At 48.4% G+C, this 21372-nt stretch overlaps 1 protein-coding gene across 1 annotated transcript in view; it reads right to left on the minus strand.

The window, feature by feature from the left end:
• The window catches only part of LOC119112402 (acetylcholine receptor subunit beta-type acr-2), a 79053-nt gene that overhangs the window by 17941 nt on the left and 39740 nt on the right, over positions 1 to 21372 (minus strand). The window contains exons 4-8 of the mRNA XM_037236584.1: positions 12964 to 13073; positions 11019 to 11229; positions 9929 to 10115; positions 4318 to 4473; positions 2991 to 3154 (exon numbers count right to left, since the gene is read on the minus strand). Coding sequence (XP_037092479.1) covers positions 2991 to 3154; positions 4318 to 4473; positions 9929 to 10115; positions 11019 to 11229; positions 12964 to 13073 — 828 coding nt within the window. The remainder of the gene's footprint in view (positions 1 to 2990; positions 3155 to 4317; positions 4474 to 9928; positions 10116 to 11018; positions 11230 to 12963; positions 13074 to 21372) is intronic.

Below are 21372 nucleotides of genomic sequence, written 5' to 3' on the forward strand. Positions count from 1 at the left end.
ATGCGGGGAAGAAAATAATACGTGGCCCTGATACTCACCCTAAATACAAAGAAAGGGTTTGTTGGTGTCATTTGCTACTTGTCACACACTCATTGTCAAGGATTGCCTGGGCAGTGTTGCATATAGCAAATGAAGATGGTGATTTCTGTCACGATAAAGTAGTAAACCCAATGCTATTTACCAAAAGCAACAACAGAACCTACAACGCAGTGAGGTTTTTAGTACGGGAGTGTATATATAGGCTTGGAATGCTTTGGTGAAACATATATGCGCCATATCCATACTTCATGACGTACACAGCACGTGCATCTTCACCAAGTTCGCAAATTTTATTTATTCAGAAAAGAAAACGAGTACACTCAGATGCATGCTGCTTCCACAGTACGTGTTCATGCCAGGGAAGGCCATGGCTGCTCATGACCAAAGTCGGTACCCAACAAAAAAGGATACGAAAAAAAAATTGATAGCTGTGGAAAGAACAAAGCGGAATGCTCGAGGTCACTAGTCGCCAAGTTTATTTATCACTCTTGAGTTTGTAAAAGCCTGTCGGCGACACTTTTTGAGGTCCCTATGTTCTTCGACGACAGAGTTAACCTGCAGGAGTCTTTTGTATGCTGCATTTGCAAGAAATGCACCATGATCGCATGAGCCGCATTTTGGGAGCCTAAAGCCTCCAGAGCCTTATATTTTGCCGATGCTTTGTGAAGGGAAATGTGAATTATGGATACAATGAGGTGACAGATGTTGAAGTTAATACCGGTTGGCCACTTTGAGTGGGCTAATCGGGCGAAATACGCGGCAATTTGATAACATACTTGCGAAAATAACGATAAAGAAGGAGATAAATTCCCGAAAAGTGTGCTGCAGCACTGCATGTGAAAGTCCATCGGGGGATTGTTGATTACTGAAACTAAAATATTTCTTGTAAAAAGAGGATGTGTACCGTTAATCCAGTCCATCTTCTCACCATTCTGTTTTCCGGGGGCTAATTGGATCACTCTACGTTGTTGTAGTAGCTTAAGTGTTCGCGGTAGGGCTTATTTCGAAAGCGGCGCTTTGATGTTTGTGCAATGATTGCCCGCCCGGGGGATGGATAAAAACATGCAGGTGAAACGTCGAGTTAGGTAGGCATGCTGGAAGTTTGCGTGGTTACGCACAGGTTTATGTGTTTTAATTTGTTCAACCAGCTACAACTGCACGGGGACTCCAGGAGCCTGGCCGCGTTCATGACATGTAACGGTCGTAAGATGTTCAAGAGGTGTTTTTCGGACTGTGACGCATTCCCGCATGCTTCCAAAACGTCATGGGGAGGATTCAGCTCAGCCTGGAAGGAATTCAAGTGCGCACGGATGATGTTATGATGCTTGGTAGGGACCTTAAGCACCATGAATCCCGCCTACCGCTGTGCCCGACAGGCTGGGGGCACATGCATAACTGAACCACAAGAAGTGCAAGTCCAAGATGGGCTCGTGGGACTCCCTAGTATTTACAGTGAGTGCCGCAGGCATCTTGATTGGCAAGGAGAGGACGAAGAGCCTGGGAGACATGTGATCACCAGCATAACGGAAGGACCAGCAGGCGGCGTTGAGACCGTTTGGATTCTAAGCCAGGTGTATGAATGGCTTCGTGAACATGGTGGAGCCGTTCAGAACAGTGTTGGGAAATGAGCTCCAGACAGGTCTGATTACACAGAGGAGCCGGAAAAAGCGTTCAGAGCAGTGGTGAGTGCCATCACGGAGAGCTCGGCACTTGTATAACCCAGCCCTACCAACAGTAGTGGCCCGTGACGCTTCAGACGTTGGTTTGAAGTCAAGAACATTCGGGAGGGAGGGGATAGTGGCATCTGCGGTCTTGAGTGAGAAACATCCGGAATGGAAGAGGTCAGGAGCTCTTACTGTAGTAGCGGGACGGACTTTTTTGCCACAAAAGGTTTTCGGCAGTTGGTTTTAGTCGGTAAAAATTGGCACGAAGACTGTTGTAGTCAGTGTCTACCAACCGAAGCACACTGGAGCGTTGTTAAAAATCACAATCATCTTCGTCCCAAACCCTGGTACACTAGCCATGAAACTTGTGCTTCTTTTCCTTTCGGGATCGTCTTCTTCCCAACCAAATACAGTCTTCATACTCGGCGTCTTAGACAGAGAAGCATACCAGGCGGGTAAGCCAGGTGCATGAGCCATGCTACTCACACTTACGTCGACGCGCAGACAATGGAGCTGTTAACGCGGCCATTCTGTCAGTTGTTGCTGCAGCCCGTGCGGCGTAACTCGAAACAGGCCAGAGAAAAAAGGCGACATATGTAAATCTACTATGCAACGCCCGTTGCATGTGTAAAGCCATATTTCGTTAGATTGCTCAGTCACCGTACTTCCGACATTCACTCGTGCTGACTGGATATCATGTCACTTGCTAATTTTCTTGTAGCACTGTGCCCTGCTGGTGGACGTGTTGCAATAGCCACTCGGCCGTTGACCTGGTTGACATTAAGTCTTATTTCATCTGTTAGCTCGAATGATTCACTATCTTGCGTCAACTTCTGGGCGGCCTGCTGCGGTGTGTAATTGACCGAAGGCCCATTTTACTTGCTGTGGTTCGTCAGCTGCTGATTGATCCACGCCATTAGCATGTGATACCCACTGGTTGATTTGGTGTTCTCTGCCTGTTGACTGCATTGCTCCAGTGCCACGTGTTTCCTTCCGGCTGCCTTACTACCGCGCGCCAAGTACTGGTTGACCTGCTGCCGTTTGTCATCCGTTGGCTAGCCGGCATCAGTGTCATGTGCGCTCCGCTGGGTGTCGTGTCGCAGTGCGGCATCGGCTAATCGGCATGCTGCAGCGCGACACCTACTCCTTGATTTGTTGCCGCGTCCCACCTGCTGGCTGACTTGTGTTGTCATGTGTCACCAACCGGCTGAATTGTTGCCGGGTGTCACCTACTGTCTGACTCGTTACCATGTGCTACCTGTTGGCTTGCTTGCTGCTGTGTGTTACCTGCTGGTTGAGGTCACCGAGTCGGAGCACGACGCCGGCCACGCCGCTGTACAGCGCCAGCAGTGGCGCCGGCGGTGGGGACACCCTGGTCACCAGGTTGGCCGCCAGCACCGCCGCCAGACACGAGACCACGCTGAGCGACAGACTTCCGCCCGCGAACGACACTGCGGCAGGCACAAGCTCGGTGATCTCTAAATAAATCATCCAGACCATGCATACTTATATCGATGACATGTTTGGGGCATTATTTATGCGCTACAGGTAATTCTGAAAGTGAGGTAGTTTGTAAACTTCATTGTCATTTAGATGGTTATGAAATGCTTGGAAGTTTACGAACCATATCACGTTTTAAAAGGGTCATGAGCTGCCCAGATATGCCAGACACTGATCGATGCTCTGCAAATCCTGTAGCAATGTGCAATTCAATGTTTTTTTAATCGTCACTGTTATTACACATTAGACGCCCGGAAATCGCTCCACACCTAGATATGCCACCACCAGCAATGCGCCTGCTGTCCCCAAGTCTGCGATAAGGCGACGGGTGTTTCGCTGTCGTCCGCCAGCACATTTTACACTGCAACCGAATTTTTGTGGTCCATTGGGCTTTGGCCCTATCGCTTCGCCCACGTGGGTCTGATTTGTTCTCGGTCGCAGCCCATCAACGACGGAGGCCATCAGCGACGGAGAACGGTCTCCACCGGACTCTCGCCGGCTCATCTTGTAACAAGGCCCATGCGGGAAGCGAACTATGTTCACTTCAGACCAACTACTTTACAAGTGTAATCCATACTCTTGCAATCAATTTCAGTTTGGAAGTGTAGGATGACGAGCGCCGCCTCCAGTCCACTTAGTTGACTTTGTGGATAGTTGCATCACGCAGAACACAGGCGACGAATACTGGTGAAAATGCATGCTTAATACCAATAAAAACAGCCCACAATCACAATTCAAATAAATCAGGCTTAGCGCATCAGAAAATACTAATACCAATAAAAACAGCCCACAATCACACTTCAAATAAATCAGGCTTAGTGTGTCAGGAAATACTAATGCCAATAAAAACAGCCCACAATAACAATTCAAATGAATCAGGTTTAGCGCGCCAAAAAATACGAAGTCGAGCGGACTTTACACAGAACTTCCATGAACCAATCCATTAACTGGTTACCTTCGAGACGTACGCTCAGGTAGTCGTTAGGCGCCCAGTTTCACTGGTGGTAGTACAAATAATGCAATCCCAGGAGCACACAGCTTTTCATAAACAGAAACAGTTTGAAGTTAAGCGTGCACCTAGCAAGTACGAGAGGGTGATAACGCAGCCACTTACCAACTTTCGGTACTGTGTTTCCACCCACAGGGGGCATGAACCAGAAGAGGTTGATCAGGAAAAACACCAGTGCCACTGAGTGGATGGTGCACACCTTAATCTTGGCAGACGAGTCGGGTGGTAGCCAGAATACGACCAGTATGTGGATAGCCAGGGCTGCAACGAAATAAAATGAGCTAAGTAAATACAGCATTAATTGGAGAATCACTCGCGGTGCACCACGTCCGGTCTCCAAAGGAACAACGGAAACAAACGTGGCCATCTGAGCACCACACATGACGTGTTAGCTTTGTATGTCGCATCATGCACCATCAACATACAATCCAATCCGAATATACCACACTGTTCATGTGAGCCACCGCAGCTAGCCTATCGAGCAGAATACACGGCGAAGCTTTCAACAATCACGGAAAAGGATCCGTGCCGTCTATACTTTCTTGATTGCTTAAATGTGAAGAAGTGCACAAGAAGCTGCCCTATAGCGAGCGCACAGCTTGCAAGTCCGGTATTCAGGGTGTATCCGCAGCGCACCAAGAATGTCCTTTTCTGCAGGACGTCACGCAGAATCTTTGCCGGACGTGTTCGCAGAATGACACGTTTCCTGTTAACATCTTCGTATTTTTCGTGACAACAACTATGCATGCGAGACACTGGCGTTTAGATTTCCCACGCGCTACGCGTGCTACTTACAATGAAAACTGCAGCTTTTTTTCGTTGAAATGAATGACACAGCTTTTCATAAACCGTTGTTTATCCGCAAGTTGACCTCACACATGAACCCGCTTTTACCATTTCGGTCTCACTTTGATCAAGTAACAGAGCAAGATTCTACCCTTCTGGCAAAGATTATGCGTGACGTCACGTGAAAGCTTTGCCGTCCGGGTTACTGCGAACACCAAAAGCCGCAGGATCTTTGAGACATGACGTCATGAGTGACGTCCACGGCATATATTCTTGATCTTTCGGGTCGCTACGCACATGCCCTCAGCATCCCAACGACGTCCATACACAATCAGATGCATTCAGGAAATTGATAGCACAACTGGGTTGACACACCATCCGGCTAAAAAACGTACCATGCCTTAAAACACCTTTGCACTTCGGTACACCCTGCTATTCATGGATCACGTGCTTTTCCTCTGCACAGCAGTTAACACCTGGCAGTGTGGTATATTTCCGTAAGCAAACGCGTCAAATAATGAATATTTATCTTTGCCGAGCAGCTGGTTTGTTGCCCCCAAGGTGTCTTTCCGGACACACGAAAGGTGATTTACGAATGGGCAGTGAAATTTGTACTAACGGCTGATATATTCGCTGTGCAAATTTTGAGCCATCCCGAAGTAATGCAGGCCATTGAGTCATAACGTAAGAGGCCGTGGAAGCTCACTGAGCGGTGTTCACAAGTAGTGGTATAATTTCCTATTTAATTGGGTTGGGGGCTTGAGCCCTCCCCCCCCCCCCCCAACCCCCAACCTCGGCTCCATCCCTCCCTCAGGCTTAATATGAAAGTGGGCCAAATTCGGGGAGAAACTCGTTTGTTGGTGCATTTGAGGGCAGGTCGAGACATTTTTAACTGTCCAGTCTCTTCAACCTCCCCCCCCCCCCCCCCGACTGATTTTGGAGAACTATGCCCACATTCACTAGTACTGGTTTGGATGTTCCATAGCACAAATTACGCAGAGATTAGTCATGCAATGTGTGAGCACGCGCTTGGGTGGCTGGTGGAACACGACACGCTCGGGTAAAGGGGTCAATTTGAACTCCTCATGATGCAAGAAAGTAAGAGAACTACACATATCATGATCCTCGGGTGAACTTAGATCTAAAAAGGTACACTCGCAAAATTAGTGCCGCTGATGCCTTCAAACTTTCTCAACTAGCAAACTTCTACAGACACCTCTTCCTATGAAACTGTCAGTCAAAGTGATTGCAAATCAGTGCGTGTACTCGACCGCTTAGCTCTCGCCCTGATTCGCCGTTTCTATAATACGAACGGATGGGGGAGGGGGGCGGGGTGATGCGCCCCTGGCATTTCCACTGGCAAAAACGATGCTAGATAAACCTGGAAATAACGGGAGCGGTGTAAGGGCGCGGAATATGAGAGATGAGCACGTCTGGATGGAAAAACATCGGATAATTCTGGTCTACATATTTGTTTCATGTACACATTTTGATAGACATTTCCTGTATTGACCAGACGCGGATCCAGAATAGCTGGCCCCAACTACAACAGGGGATCTAGCGTTCTTCTGGTTTAGATTTAGGCAGATACCGAACCCCACTGTTTCGAGCAGCCGTGATGTGGTAGTGGCAGTGTTAACAAATGCCAAGCGCGGCGTGCGTTGTCTCCCGGCCGGCGATCGTTGGAGCATCGGAGTGTTAACGGTGATAGCGAAAGTATGCTCCTGAAACTGACTCCCTGTGTACACCTATGAATTATCTATTTTTTGACACGCAAAGTTAATAAACATGGACGCACTCGGTGTATCGTGAGACAGTCGTAATCCAGATACCAGAGGCTGCATAATTCCCCAACGCCGGAATTTACCAAACGTCATGTCCCATCTGGGATCGCTATAGCATATTCTCAAGTGGCAGTGACATCTTCAGAATCATCAAGGAGGACATGGGGACTACACTGGTATCTAGATCAACAGGGCGCCCGCAATACCCCACTGCCCAGCAATTCATGCAGCAAAAGAACGTGTTCAGCCTTGAGAATATGGCCTATTACCCTCCCTCTTAACACGCCACTGCATAAATGCATATGACGCAATGATTGCATGCCCGAACTCTGAAAATAAAAGCAGACTGGATGAATACAAGCTGCAAAAATCATAACGTATTTTTCTAGGCACTTGTTGATTACCTGGGAGTGCCAGTGATTTACACATGACTCTTTTGCCTTGTGTATTCGCCCATGGCAGCATTTTGTACGCTGTGTTTTACAGAAACGTGGTTCCTACCACAAGTAATGGAGTGCAGTCTTCCGAGAGGAAATAATTCGTACCGTTCTCGAAAGACGAGTTCTCTAGCTGCCCACCCCCTGCACCGCTGTTCACGCGTCACCAGGTCGGTGGTGGCCGCCGCCTCGGGGTTTCCCACTTTCCAGCTTAGACAGCCGGAAAGGCTGTGTGAAGGGCCGTTGGATTGGCGTGCGGGACGCTGTCGTATTGTACGGCCTCGTCCCATAACTGCCTGCCGCCGGCCGTTGCGGCCTCCTGGAGCCGTGCTGTATTGATGTCTGGACTTTACCAGACTGACACAAACGACAGTGTTTGCTTTTGTGCCTTCGTTACATGCTATTGGTGTTTTTGTCATTGTCGCATCTTCGTTTGTATTCAACAGCATGAAGCGCGTGGAGTCAAACCAAGCATTATGTCATAGATATTGCACACTTCGTAATAGATACCCACGATAACGACGTTGGCCGCCACTATGCATGGTTCCGCACTGGTAAGCTGAGATAACGCAGCGTAATTTAAGAACTCGTTGACAGATAGCAGCAGCACCGGTAGAAAAATGTGTGATGGTCTGTGAATACCCGCTCGTAGAACTGTGGATGCATTGCCAGACGAAGCATTTGGTTTTTCATTTTTCATGTTTAAATTCCATTTCATTCAGGCATTTCAAGCATTTGCAAGCAATACAGTCTTATCAAGAAAAAAGTTCACAATTGAAAAACGACCAGCCCCGGCCAAGCTGCAGCGGGTTGGAAAGATAAGCTAGCTTACCGCCACTTCTGCTGACGCCATTTGAATGAGCGCATTACTGAAGATCATAAAATGCGTTCGGGAAGGTAGAAAGTGGAAGTTTTCCAAAAACTGTATCTTGATTCCAAGTATTGGAACAAACAACTTTGTGGCGTTGCTGCTCGACGCGCGGTGACGGCTGAATATCCGATAATTTTTAGGGGCATGGGCCGATTGCGAATGTTGCCTGTTTGCCTCCATGTGTTTCTATATCGTAAAAAGTTAATTGTGGAAGAGTTGGGGCGGAAATTGTTTCGTGCCAACGTCCCTCCCCTCCCTTCCCTTCGTCGTTCAGCCATGACTAAACGACTACGCCGTGGGATTCATGCAGATACGCGGCTCGACATGGGTGTCACTAGAATTTGATATTAAGGGTATGCCATCGGCGTGGGAGGGAGGGGAAAGGAGGACGTACGCAATCACTTCCTTGTGAATCGTGATCGGCCGGAAAAGACGGGGGTGGTGCAAGCCTCCCGCCGCCAGTGCAGCAGCGCGGGTGTTCGGTGCGTGGATATCATTCGTGAGGGCCTCTCCTCGATTGCGTTATTGGGGGCCTCTGCGTCAGTGGGTAACCTGTGTCACGGAGGGAACAATGCATGATATATCCCTGTGAGGCCCTCAGCATGGACCTGGGAGCTCCGGCCCCCGTTTCGCCAGAATGATAGCCGTTCGGTGTCCCGAGCTGGGATGGAACGGCACTTCACCCTCTGACCTGAAACATACTGGACCACGTCGGGCATCACCCACGGGTTTGCCTGCCCCCCCCCCCCCCCCTCTCCCCTCAAAGGCTAGGGGTCTCATAACAGTTCAATCCACAGGGCGCTCAATGCACGCGCTCTGCAGGGCACATTTAGATGGAATAAATAAACGCGTATCATGGTCACCGACTTCATCTCTCGCCAGTAATTTGCCTAACCTGTCACAGGTACCTAGCGCCATCATGATCTATGCCATGTAATTCTCACGATAGGGTGTCGGCTGGGCACAATTTGGAATCGGAACAAACGCACAGGAACACTTTGTGTAAGCTGGTGTTTGCTCTCCCGTGGCGCAGTTGGTAAAGCATTAAATATCTGACCACTTAGTCGCAGGCCATGTGGGATCCGTGCGAAACACGCTCTATTATTTGTCTTGTGAGAGACAGCCAACTGGCAGTGAGCCGTGAGAAGCCCGCGCTCGGTCTGGTCTCGTCGTTCCCGCCTGCAAAGGCGACCATGGCATCACTGATCACGTTAAAATCTTTTGGCCCAAATTACCCGTTGCGCTAGAATGGCTCGAATGGCGCGGTGGCGACCAAGACCTCGTAATAAGCTGTGCTTAACGGTGATTCTGATCCCAAGCCGATCGAACAAACTGGGAGCGATATTTGAGGCCATCCTTGAACTTGGCACTGTCTCGGTGCTGCTGAAAGGCTTTGTGGTGCATGCAAACAAAAAATTTACCAAACACAATTTTTAAAGGCTCCTTCCCCACGCTGAAAACTATCCAAAGCCGCCACCAGTGTGGTCCAAAATATGCTTCTCGACGATATGACGCCCAGGAATGGCAGTTCTGGGATTTACAAGTGCTGTCATTCAATCGGGAAACTTCGGAAGTTCAAAATTTGTGGCAGGTCAGACCCACTTATCCTGCGGCCTCGCTCGAAATCATATGTGGCGTGACTTGTGGCCCAGTGGGCGCCTCAGCGTGCGAGTGCTACGTTTCCTGCATGCTCTGGGGTTTTACGCAAGAGTATGACGCGTTCGTACTTGCTATATCTTCGACCCTGTTCTTGACCTAATATTTTTCGCCTGCTTTGCAGTAAATGTATTCATGCCTGTTTATCATCATCCGAGCCAGTATTCCTGTTGTGACCTTACCAACGCAAGGGAGGATAAATGAAACGGCGTACAGCATTGACACACGGGCCACGTGCAGCTCTATGAAGAGCTCGTGCCATGTCGTGTCAGCGGCTGCGCTGTAAGTGCCGTTCACCAAGTAACCCTTGACGTCCACCGCCTTCCAGTGTGACTCTGTCTGTATCATATCGCCAGCCGTCACCAGTTTCTGAAATCGCGACAAACGCAGTCAGTGCCAACTTTTCATGCACGCCGAACACCGAGTAAGCTCCACCAGCTCCACGAGTAAACTCCACCAGCTGTCGACACACGCAGGACCATACGGCCAACCCGCACCGTTCGCGACGAGCCCCGTGTTTCGCGCGCAGCAAAAGACCGGCGTATGTAGGATTACTTTACCATCCAATACGCTATGGTGTCTGGGGCCATATATCTCTTGCATGCGTATACTCCGGTGCCTCATTTTTCGGCCGTATTCGTCATGCCCGTTCCGCGGAATTCGCAGTTTAACAATGTACGCAAAGCGGTGAGAATCATCTGTCCTCGCACAGTGGTTGTGGGGTCATCAAGAGCCCGCCAGGGCTACTAACGCTTCCGCGAAACAGCTCATCGTGCATCCAAAGATCACGATAAGGACTATGCTGTTATATAGTGCCGCATAGTTCAAACGGCATTCCTGTTTAGTTGTACGCACCATGAGCCAAACATAAAAAACAGAGTATAATCTGCATGCCATGAGCATAACATGGCATGAGCATGAGCATGCGCATGAGCATGAGCATGAGCATGAGCATGAGCATGAGCATGAGGGAGCATGACAGCACATGACACAGCACAGAGCGGGCATAAAAATGAATACACAGCATGACTTACATCTATACAGTAGAAAATTAGACCAAATTAACGATCCGGCTCATTCCGGGATCACAAGCATTTTAGGCGACCAAAGTGCGGACGCGCAAGCATCGCACATCGCAAAACGAACCAATGCACTCGCCTCGGTCCAGTTCTAAAGCACAGCGACGCTGCCGCAGACGTGTGCCACTGTACTGACGCGTTCCAGAGCGGAAGGCTGCAGGCTGCAGCTGGTCAGCGCCGCTGCCCGACTCACCCCGTCGTAAGCCGCCGGCTCCACCTGGTGGCTGTCCGTGTCGAGCGACCAAGAGGACAGGATGATTGTACAGTTCTGCTGGTCGTACGGCCAGGAGGCCAGCTCATTGAGGCAGCGCACGCGGAACGTGGAAGGCGTGACCCAGACGACCGAGCCGTGACTGCTCACCGGCACCGGCACGTGCATGAATGTGGGCTCCAGGTGCGAAACCCTGCGGGCAGATGCGGGCTGAGGGCTGTCCGCCGGGGCCTTAGCGGTTTGCTCGCAAAACTCTTTCGCCCCTCTGGCAATGGGCGCCACAAGCGAACGGCTCCAATCATGTCGGAACGGCGGGCGCGGGCTGCTGGCGTTCGGTACTGCACGAATGGTATCATCAAGACATTGGCGACGAAGAGAATGGTATCATCAAGACATTGGCGACGAAGAGATGCCAACGGGACAAATCGCCCGTGGGTGGTATGGCGGGGTCAGGGACAAATTTAAGCATTAGATGCGATTAGAGTCGGTCTTTTCATCCTGGCCCATGTTTAAACAAAAGTGACGAGTTATTTGGCAAACCAGTCAGATGACTTTCGTGATCTGCTCGACACTCAAAGGCGTTTTCACACGCGCCCGGGTGGAGGGGGGGGGGGGCAAATTTGACCCCTCGAAGGTTTTTCCGGAATGGTTTCCGAACGGCACGGCGAAGCTTTGTCAAACTTCTGCATAGCTGTAGAGAATCGAATAGCGGATCGTTTTATATCAATAAATTCAGATGTGCCTTGTACGATCGCTGATCTACGGCAGGTCAAAACCATGGATGTAACAAAGTCAATTTCTCGGGAATCGTTGCATTTGATGCAACACCGGAGTGCTAGACGAAGGCACACATCTCTGAGGCGCTTTCTTAGACAAAACAACAATTGAATTAACAAATTACATTGACCTAGGGTCAGAAATGAATGCCAAAGCAAGGTTAAAATCAACCTGTTTTATCGCTCTAGCGCTTACTGTATGGAGTAGTTTCTGGTGCTTCTTTCGAATCTATGATAACATGAACCGCATAATGCATCTTCCATGAACTTCTTAAAGGTCGGAAAAGGTCACTGACCTAAGAAGACCCAGCTGAACATTTGGTTTTCACGAACATATTGCCTAATCTAATGTGTGTTACTTATTCAAATGCAATGCAAACTCTAAGCAGTTGTGTACGGTTTTGGTCATCATGGCCTCTGAAAAGTCAGAAAAGGTCACTGACCTCAAATGAGCCTGTGACCTTTTCTTAGAACAGGCATCTATGTTCTGGGGGCGCTTTGCACACCAACCTTGAGTTTGACCTTGTTTCATCTTGACTCGAAGGCCATGATCTAGGAACCTCAAACTTTGACCCAAGTGAATCATTGTATAGGTCAACGTACTCTGTGAATTTGGTGTCACTAACCCTCTTAGTTGCTGAGATCTCAGAGGGGTCAAATTGCCAACCAGCTACCTGGACGCGTGTTAAAGATTGTATTCCCCTACCGACGATGTGTGAACCCCATGGAACATGGACAACGGTTCCAAGTCGTTGGCTGTTGGGCTCGGACGTTATTTTGTACTTTCGTCTGTTGGGTCTTGTATTATGTTTTTGTATGTGTATATACCAAAAGCGTTCTGCAATCAAGGTGTTGTGAAGTGCATAACACTTTATTTTGGGTCAGAACCTAACGGCGACTGAGGTGATTTTGTGCAACTGTGAAAATAGCAGGCCCTCGAAAGGTACTAATTTCATATATTTTCATGAAGTTTATAAATTTGCTATGCCTGGATGTATTCGTCCGCAATCTCATTTAATGCCATTCACGCTCATCACGAAGGGCACATACGAAGCCAACATCACGCGTGGACGTGCTGGCTTGTACAAAACCACACACCATACAGCAGTAACACACAGAGCGGCGTGGCGTTGCGTAACACCCTTTCTCACCCATTGATGAGCACAATGTCGGGCAGCCAGATCTGCTGGCTGGTCATCATCACGACGTATACATCGCCGTGGTCGCTCGGCTGCCACGCCAGCCTTGGGTCACGCCAATTCTGCAACAGCGCCCGGTGCAGGTGCACGGTCACTGGTGTCGGCGCTGTTGAGACACGGCATCCGCTCAATCGGCTGGTTCGGGCTCTGTCCGCTAACAAACTAGCAACCGCCTGGGTGAGCGCTCCGGCTGCACAATGCCCCAGATTCGGGAAAGATGCTGCTCGCCTAAGGCGATGTCACGAAACTGCTTGGAGGTACGGGACCTGGCTTCTGAGTTTCACGCAAAAATCACGGGAACAAGAAGGAAAAACTCGGCAGGCATGCAAGAAATACGCCGCTACGCATCATATTGCGCACGCCCGCACGCAAAACGTATGTAACAATACAGACAGTGATGCTACTGGATTACAGACCCTGAAATCGGCGCATCAGAACGCCAGCTGATTACTGTAAGTCGGCAAGGCCAGCGCCGTCGTCCCGAACGGGAATGTCATCATCGGCAAGAACGCCATCGTCTGGCCAGCGACATCGTCCCGCAGGGGAACGCTCGCCGAACTAGCAACACATTAGTGTTAATCTGCAGATGTACGGAATGCCACGATTTGCGGAAACCTGGATGTAGAACAGGCTTGGTGTACAGATTCTAATAAAAACCATTTTTGAAACGTTATTGGCATACACAGCCTTTCGAGTCATGGTACATGGATTAATCGACTCCCATACTTGCCTAAAGCTCGCTGATTAAGTGGATCTTCACGTGCTGGGCAGGCAAAAACAGAAACCAACATAATGGTAGCAGCGGCAATGAACACGTCTGGAGAAACTGTGGTTTAAAGGGGGCGTTCAGATTCTTCACGAAAAACTTGTTATATCAGCACAACCGGCGGAGCACAGCACAAGCGACAAATATGCACAGCATAGCTGGCAATGTTTAAACGCACGGGAAAAGGAAGCAGGCTGCTGCAAAATTGGCCCATATGGTTACAATCGCGTCAAAAACAGCACTGACAAATACAAATTAGGACTTTTCCACATTATTAAAATTCTCACTCCTAGCTAAATCAGATGCGTCTAGATCAGATCGAAACGGCCCACAATTTATATTTAACGTAGCCGCTCTGACGGGAGAAATGTCAATGGACTTCCTGTTCACTACTATAAATAAAGCTATACTTTCCATTTCCTTGAATTTTTAAAACGCGTGTGTTATGAGATGTTCTCACAACATCAATAGGCCAAGATGCCGGCACAATTTACTGCACGAGAGTTTAATACCCTTTATTCAGGGTACCAATATCCACATGTGACGTCATTATCACGCGAAATCAACGAATATCCCACATGACTTGGGTTTCTCCCGTATGAACATATGTCTTTTAGAACAGCTATTCTTTTCCAGGGGTTCTTTGAAATTGGAAAGCATTTGATAACTCAGGTGTTCAGTTTGCTGCAAGGCTGTGTTTGAAAGCAGATATATATAATCAACATATCACGCGGTTTCGTGATGCACATGCACGCACACACGCACACAACTTCGGCTAAGGCATGTCTCGCTAAACGCTCACGCTGTCCGCTGTGCCAATGACAAGCGTTCATGTGTACCAACGTCATTCACACCCCACCCATACGAAAATGCAATATATACATCCCTCTGCAATCAATGGTGGCTGGAAGTACTACCCAATGTAAATGAATGCCACAACATGGTCCCATCCGGGAGACACCAGCTTTGCCTGATGCTATGTGGCAGCAACAATCTGGAGCTACGTCTTAGAAGGGAGGGACTAAGAAGAATTGAGGTACGTTAAAAACAAAGCTACGGAAAATGAACCTGTGGACCCAATGGACTCAAACTGCGAATGTTGCGTGGAAAGATGCGGAAGGTCGTGCATCATGTGAAAAATATGACCGGAGGGAAAGCCCAGCAATAACGTTAGAGGACATGCTTTCTTTGCCTCCCGATTGCTACTTTCACACAAAGTGACTATGAGGAAATGGTGGAATAAGGGAAAATAAGAAAGTGCACTTTGGGGTTATGTTTTGGATAAAAGGAACAGCATTTTTCTTGATCCGTGAATAATTCTGAAAAAAATCGTTCTGGGAGCAAACCATGAGATTTTGGGACACTTCGCACATTTCGCGGATATTGAAGAATTTTAAAAGGAAGACCAAATATTTCGACCAAAGTAGGCAGAAACAGGAAAAATTACCGCTATCATTTTCTTAGCACGCCGTTGGCAATTTTGCATGTTACACCCATTGTTTAGTCGGTTGTAACTATGAAAACGAGTAGAGCAGTGTGAATGCTGAAAGCAAAACCAGGATACGTAATTAATAGTTCATAAACAGACCGATTTCTTGGTTAAAAGAGCAGGATTACTTTCTGCAACCACAAAAAAAAATGCAGCGCGCACAGTCTTGAACCAGGAGCCCAATCGGTGTACTTCTACAGATAACTTATTTTTTGGAACTCAGCAAGGCCCCAGTCTCCCAGTTCTCAGTCCCCACGCTCATGGCTCCAGTGCATTGATGATCATCTGGCACAATGCGCTAGCCAGTGAGCCATGCTGGCCTACTGTAATGGTGAAACAAATTGAATGTAACCAAATGACCACAATCAATTGAGCAAACCGTTCTGAAGTTTGCTACGATGACAGCAGCACAGCGTGACAATTCTCTGAATTCATAAACCCATGTCAGAATGCTTCTGGTTTATAATTAAATCGGCTGCACTTGTTCAGTTTTCACTAGCGGGCTTAGAGAAAAACGCGGGGTAGAAACGGTTATGGAACGTTGTATTGGTACCAACAAGATATAAGGGGTGCAAAAAAACTTGCAAAGCAAAGTGAGCGCTTTGCTGTTCGCCATGAATGGTTCATAGTCGTATCAAATCACAAACATTGATTGTTGTCCTTGACCAGATGCTGCAACACTGGGTGCTGACGTTCTGCTAAATCTGTTGTATATGATTATGCAAACTGTACTACTATATATATTTAATGCCGTGCAGTGTGTACTATACATGCAATCTGCAATGTGTACTATATATGCACACGCTTCTTGGTGAAGAGAGAACCATTGTTTGCCTTAAAATGTGAGGCACCCACGATTTTCGTGAAAATCGGCTATGGCATTCTGAGCAGGACATTGTGGACATCCTGCGAAATTTCTTCGCACTTCCCAATCTCCATGCCCCAGGCTCAAGTGTATAGATAATCATCCAGCACAATGTATGACCCGATGATCCATACTGGCATACTGTGCCAGCAAAACAAAATGCAAAAAGCAAAAACAAAACTGGTACATTTAATGATGACAACAGTACAACATAATGTTGTGCATTGTTATACTCATGTCTAAAAATATGTCTTGTTCTTTAAGGGTTCAGCTGAACATGTCCAGCCTTCCAATCGCACCCCTCAGCAAAAACACGGCAGAAAAGGCACTGAGCATGTTATAGCTACTAACCTGATATCAGTCCTGTGAAGCAGGCCATTGTTTTGCTTCACTGCTTTATTGCTATGAAGGATCCATAATGAAATTTAATCCCAGCCTGTGATCGTTATCTTGGAGCATATGTTTCAATCCTCGTCCTGATTCACCGTTTCTTTTTTACGACACGAACTGACAAGGGGGGGGGGAGTGGGCGTCGATGTGACCCCCTGCTGCTTCCGAACCTAGCCTAGCGAACGCGCCTGTCTAAACGAGACCTCACGATTGTTAATAATTCAGTCGCGGCCATGATGTTTTTTGAATTTCCATGAACAATGTAATCCTGCTTCGCAAAAGCGACTGCCGAAAGCTGCAGCGTGATGTACTTGAATATTCAAAGACGATGTAGCCGCCTTCAGCTACGGAAAAAGCATAGCGACTTGCATACCGGTCGCTGGCAATAACATGTTGGCGGTAATGACGGTGATGACCGCAGGCACCACCGGTAGATGAAGGGAGCGCCGGCCGCCGGGCGGCTGCTGCAGGGTGGTTTGACGACCCGGAGGCGGCCACACGGCGTTGGCAGATCAATGCCGTCGTTTGACATTGCGCCAGTGACGCGCGGAACGGAGTTGAAGGCCGCTTCTCGCGCTACCTTTCAAAGACCTTCCCTTATCCACTGTTGGCACGTATCTGGGCACGGCGTGGTTCCGTCCTTCCGAAAGTCATGCTGCCGTTGCGCTTCGAGCTTTGGCACAGCATGCCGCCCGCTGGGAAGCCCGCACCCGGTTACGAACGGTCGGCAATCTGCCCCGTAGTCACCTTTGTCTGGCGTTAAAGGTGTCTGGCTCTGTGCTGGGCCACGGCGCGTCCCTTCCCTGACGCTAACGATCATGAGAAACATCCCGCTGTGTCTGCCTCAAAACACGAACTGTCGCGCTGGATGACAAAAGGCAAAACTCTAGCATTCAGTTTTGACCCCGGAGCATGCGGGCCCTTACGCGGGGGAGTTCATACGCGCTGGAAGGTACTGATAGCGGGACCAGCACAGGGTGAAGGCGGCCTAGAACTTTTCAGAACGCACAGGTTCCTGCGCTGACCCAGAGTGGGGTCAGTGTGCTTGAAATGCGGCCAAAACGATTCACTGACGTAGCTCCCATGAGGCCCCTGGCTACCACTGATACAGCGACGACCACGACACACGACCACACACACAGGCCCATGGCTACGACCGCGACAGCGACCACGACCACGACACATTTTAACGACGCCCCAGCATGCGGTCCTTCCCCTCCATCCGGCATAAATCTCGGCCGTTGATTTCTAGTCATGCCTCTGGAAGCGGCGCAGCACTTACGAGTTTCCGGGAGTTAGTAACGCAAATGTCTTTCTCACTCGTTCAGCTGCAACCTTCTTCGTCAATTGCAGCAGGGCATAACTAGTGCCAAACGAAAACGATCCGAGCTAGACCTGTAGCCAGCCTCGAACCAGCGCACGGTCACAGGACTCGTCAGGAGTCCACAGCCACGACTCGGCGCACGGCCACAGGACTCGTCAGGAATCCACAACCAGGACTCGGCGCATGGTCACAGGACTCGTCAGGAGTCCATCACCAGGGCTCGGCGCACGGCCACAGGCCTCATCAGGAGTCCACAGCCAGGACTCGGCGCACGGTTGCAGGAGTCGTCAGGAGCCCATAGCCAGGACTCGGTGCACGGCCACAGGAATCGTCAGGAGTTCAGAACCAGGACTCGGCGCACGGTCACAGGAATCGTCAGGAGTCCACAGCCAAGACTCGGCGCACGACCACAGGAATCGTCAGGAGTCCACGGCCAGGACTCGGTGCACGGTCACAGGCCGACTCGCAACCAAACGCTTGAAGCCGTCCCATTGTCCGTGCGAGCATCATGATATTACAGATAGGGAAACACCATACTGATCAACAGATAAGTGAGCGGCCTCGCCGTCAGTGACATAAGCAGCAGGTGACGTAAACGTGACATAGCAAGACGATTACGAAGCAAAAAGCATAACCACTTTGTCTTCAACGTTATTTAAAACCACCCAAATGATGGACACATCCTTGAGTATGTTAAGAGATTTTCGAGTCAGGTATGGCGATGTTCGTGTAAGGCTGGGATTTCATCTTCACCACATTTGGCATGCCAGATTTCTCTGGCCGCTTTGAAGCTTTGTGATGTTCTTTGCCGGTCCCGGCAGATGGATAATACATTTTGCACACTATCTAGCGAAGAATAGCGTTAAGATGACAACAGGCCAAGGACCTATGGCTCGCTAAAGCTAGAGTAATTGAAAAAATAACCCAGCGTAGGCATCCTTTAAGCTTTACATATTAACACAAGTGCTATCAAAATGACCGAATCTTTCTGCGGTATTGTGGCAATCAGATGCACGAAGCCAGTGGTCAGGTCAGCTTACATTTTCCACTAACATGCATGTTGCATGTTGTGTTCACAGTAATGAGCTGAGCTACCGCTTGTTTATCATGTTCTGGGCACATAGCACTTACGCACTTCCCATCATAAAGGTGATTGCGAACATATTTCTTATGTTCAAACACATATATTGCCAATGAAAGGCCAAGCATTTACAAATTCAGGAACATTATTTAGGCCAACAAATACGGAAGGCTGAAAAAAAGTTGGACGAGTGACAAATTTCTTCATGGATTGTCACAACCGTGAGCCAACTCATTATCCACCTGTCCTTGAGCGTTTGAGCCGAGATCTAAGTGTGTGGCGGAGTGCTACTGATATTTTTGCGTGCTACTATTAGCTGACAAACGTAACCACACCTACACCAACACTTACTGAGGGCCAGCTAACTGCACATACCATGCAGGAAATCATGTACGAAATTCGAGTTCAAGGCCTTATGCAACACGTTGGAACATTCAATGGAGAAAGTACGAAAGTACGAAAGTAGTATTCCTCGATTGAGCGATCGATGCAGACAGCCTCTTTTGTACAATGGACGATAAACGCATGTGAATTCTGGCAACGCGGTCTCTGAATGGACCTGAGTGAAAATTTGCCTGTGGGCGTGTAAAAGAAAATCCGCAAATCGGCTGAAGACGTATCCGGTGGAAACTTCCTGAGCGGTACAGTGAGCTGCAGTATCCTTATTGGCGCACAGATGAAGTTGCGTAAGTCAAACAGAGCCCAGGAGAACTGGTGTGGAACTTTTCGCAGAGGCTTCGGGCAATACCACCCGACGCATTTAATGAGGTCTGTAGTCCCGAAGTCTGACGCTTTCTCGTGTATTTGTTCCCAAAAAGAAGTAATTGACGACATGCTAGGCCGCGGTGTCATCTCTACATAATTTCACACGCCCCAGGAAACAGTCAATTTTGTCGGTGCGGAACAACAAGCGAGCCGCACTTTAGAACTGTGTAGAGGATCCTTTGGTTGTACGAAAACAAAATAAATTACCTTAATATAGTTCGTAACGAACCCACTTTCGGAAGGTTAAAAAACAGCGAAGTCCTTTAAAGAGCTCGCCTCAAATTGGCCAGAGCATCAAACTAAATACTTGCTTCCAAACGAAATTCACATCCCTAACAACCAAAGGGTCAAGCCGAAGGGCGAAATCGAGGTATTTTATCCCGAAATGGACCGTTGCAAAGACGACCATGAATTGTCATTTGAGCACAGTCGCACAAAGAGCCCGGAAATAATCCCTTTCAGGCAGCGGAACCTCCAAAATTTTACACCAGCTTCGTTTTAGTCTCCTCGTCAACCTAAAAACTTGCAGCAACATGCGTGATATTCGGTTCCTTGATGGTACAAATGTGCAAACAACGGTAATTGTTTATGCGCTGTTTGCACAAAAACGGATCAAACTGAACAAAATTGTCATGCTCAACACCATCCGACCTCTAACTTCAAAAATACGATTCCGAGAAATTAAATTGTTTCATTATTGTTGGAGCGGACGAGGTCGAGCACAAAGGTGAGGTTAGTTTCCCTCAAGGTCGTTTATTAGGGGTAGTGCCGACCATATATCTTGCTTCATCTTCGCTTAAAGGGAGTGCTCCACATTTCTATGGGATTTTGAACTGAAATAGCCACCTTGACGACCATTTGGTGCAATCTGCAGCCCTGCTCTTCATAAGACCCAAATCGCTCTAATTTCTGAGCTACACGTCCGCGAAGCTGGAGCCGTCAATTAGCTCCTAATAAATGTTGTGCAGCGTAAGGAGACGTAACCAACAATGGCGTATCGAGTTGTATATTTATCCATCCGAGGAATTGTGTTGTCTAGTGCGGCATTTTCCACTTTAAAGTACACAAGCAGTCAAAGGTGAAATCGTTCCATCACATCTGGTGTTTGCTTCGATATCTCCGAATGTAAAACATTCCCTTTAAAGGGAGTGTTCCAGGTTTATGTGTGGTTTTGAACTAAAATAGCCATCTTGAAGACGCATCGATGCCGTTCGCAGTCCTGCCGTCCTTAAGACCTGTTGTTTCTGAGCCACCCGCCTGCGAAAATGGGGGAGAGTATTTCGGTGAGAGTACTTTGGGGAGAGTATTTCAAGGTCACCTCGCTTTTCATGACGTCATAGCAACGTCATTCAAATTCTGCTATTCCATAAGTCATGCGGCGATCAAGGCCAAAACAAATACAATTATCGAGACGTTCATTTCTGGCGTTCGTGAGCACGATTTACAGATGTAAACGCCCACCACTGGCGGTCAGTCAGTGTTGTGCGAAGTACGATGACATAATCGAGTCATGGCGCATTGAGGAGCATGTTTACTAATGAGAGAATTGTGCTGTCTAGACCAGGCTTTTCCATTTAACAAGCATACCAATAGTTATAAATGTACTCGTTTCATCATATCTGATGCCTGCTTCATTATCATAAAATGCAAACATTTCCCTCTAAAGAGAACATAGGACACG

The sequence above is a fragment of the Pollicipes pollicipes genome, unplaced genomic scaffold (genome assembly GCF_011947565.3).
Source record: "Pollicipes pollicipes isolate AB1234 unplaced genomic scaffold, Ppol_2.1 Scaffold_7261;HRSCAF=8764_pilon_pilon_pilon, whole genome shotgun sequence".
Taxonomy (NCBI): domain Eukaryota; kingdom Metazoa; phylum Arthropoda; class Thecostraca; order Pollicipedomorpha; family Pollicipedidae; genus Pollicipes; species Pollicipes pollicipes.